This window comes from Coregonus clupeaformis, unplaced genomic scaffold (genome assembly GCF_020615455.1).
Source record: "Coregonus clupeaformis isolate EN_2021a unplaced genomic scaffold, ASM2061545v1 scaf0174, whole genome shotgun sequence".
Taxonomy (NCBI): domain Eukaryota; kingdom Metazoa; phylum Chordata; class Actinopteri; order Salmoniformes; family Salmonidae; genus Coregonus; species Coregonus clupeaformis.
This window is the reverse complement of record NW_025533629.1, coordinates 110,125-112,013: the sequence shown is the minus strand read 5'-3', so window position 1 is coordinate 112,013 and position 1,889 is coordinate 110,125. Positions and strand designations below refer to the sequence as shown.

The 1,889-nt window shown below is 40.2% G+C and overlaps 1 protein-coding gene across 1 annotated transcript; it reads left to right on the top strand.

Annotated features, from left to right (window-relative positions):
• Nucleotides 1-227: 227 nt before the first annotated feature.
• LOC121583428 (gamma-crystallin S-1-like) lies at nucleotides 228-1,673 on the top strand. The gene is made up of 3 exons (XM_041899598.1): nucleotides 228-236; nucleotides 880-1,122; nucleotides 1,404-1,673. The coding sequence occupies exons 1-3, from the start codon at nucleotides 228-230 to the stop codon at nucleotides 1,671-1,673; spliced, it is 522 nt and encodes a 173-aa protein (XP_041755532.1).
• The last annotated feature ends 216 nt before the right edge of the window (nucleotides 1,674-1,889 follow it).

The window sequence follows — 1,889 nt, the reverse complement described above, 5'->3', positions numbered from 1 at the left end:
GGGATGGTTTGCATTTGTCTTTGTTTGTAGATCGGGGCATCAGTGCTTCGGAACAATGTGATGAGTCGGGATAAATATTTCAATTGCTGATTGAATATATCCAATTCAAACAGTGCTAAGTAACCATGTGCTTGCTTTTATTGTCCTGGCTGCGTATAAAGAGAATATTGGTGGAGCCTGGTGGTTTAATGTTTAATGTATCACGCCTGGCCTACTGATCATTAACCATGGAAAAGGTAAGCAGAGTTATTGATAAAGCTATCACATAAAGTTATTGATAAAGCTATCACAAAGTTATTGATAAAGCTATCACAAAGTTATTGATAAAGCTATCACATGAAGTTATTGATAAAGCTATCACATAAAGTTATTGATAAAGCTATCACATAAAATTATTGATAAAGTTATCACATAAAGTTATTGATAAAGCTATCACATAAAGTTATTGATAAAGCTATCACATGAAGTTATTGATAAAGCTATCACATGAAGTTATTGATAAAGCTATCACATAAAGTTATTGATAAAGCTATCACAAAGTTATTGATAAAGCAATCACATGAAGTTATTGATAAAGCAGTCACATTAAGTTATTGATAAAGCTATTACATTAAGATATTGATAAAGCTATCACATGAAGTTATTGATAAAGCTATCACAAAGTTATCTAAGTTATCATAAAGCATAACTCTATAATAAGTTAAATACAAACTGCATATGTCTTTGAAGTTGCAGAGTAACTCATAATATGTATTATACAACGGGGGGTCTAATCCTGAATGCTGATTGGTTAAAACCGCATTCCAGCCGGTGTCTATTCCACAAGTTACCACCGGCTTCTCGGGCATTATCACTTAATTATATGATGTTTCGTGTCAGATCACCTTCTACGAGGACCGGAACTACCAAGGGCGGTACTATGAGTGCGACAGTGACTCCAGTGACCTGCACACCTTCCTCAGCCGCTGTAACTCGGTCAGGGTGGAGGGAGGATTCTGGGTGGTGTACGAGAGGCCCAACTACATGGGCTTCCAGTACGTGCTGACCCCTGGAGAGTACCCTGACTACCAGCGCTGGATGGGCTTTAATGACACCGTCAGGTCATGTCGCATCATTAGGAATGTGAGTAGAGCGGATGGATGGACAATATGAGACTCTTTGAAAGAGTTCATATGGAATAGAGAAGTATAACCAACCTGTAATCATTTTACCCCCACACTTACAGAGCTTGTTCCTAACAAAACCCTACTACCCTACTCTAAATGTATATTACATGTCCGATTGTGCAGCAGTTATTATTCAACCATAAAGGGGCAGGTCAAGATATCATTTTCTATTTAGATGGTCATATCTTCCCTAAAACATTTTTATGCTTTAACATTTCTTTGTTGTTGTGATTCCAGGTGGGCAACTCGTGGAGAATGAAGCTGTGGGAGAAGCCTAACTTTGAGGGCCAGAGCATGGAGGTGGCAGACAACATGCCCTCCTTCCAGGAGCGCTGGCACAGCCGCGAGGTGAACTCCTGCAAGGTGTTCGAAGGCGCCTGGGTTTTCTTTGAGCACCCCAACTACAGGGGGCGCCAGTACCTGCTGGAGAGGGGCGAGTACAGACGCCACACCGAGTGGTGGGGCATGCAGGCTAACGTTGGCTCCATCCGCCGCGTCAAGGAGTAATAGACATATCACCACCAAAGGCTAAATAAGATATCCGCTGTGTCAAGTAGTACGACACGTCACCACCAAGGGTTGATTATGTGTATGATTGTGTGTAAGAAGTACAAATAAAGATGTGTTGAAAATAAAAAGCTTGTTTGCAATATGTTCCTTTCTAATTAAAGTGTTACTTAGAGATTACTCCCTTGCTAACTCACAAAAATTATTCGTACAATT

Bases quoted from the DNA above. Each gene is read 5' to 3' on its own strand.
- LOC121583428 (XM_041899598.1), top strand. The intron at 1,123-1,403 runs GTGAGTAGAGCG...TTGTGATTCCAG, and splicing joins CATGTCGCATCATTAGGAAT to GTGGGCAACTCGTGGAGAAT.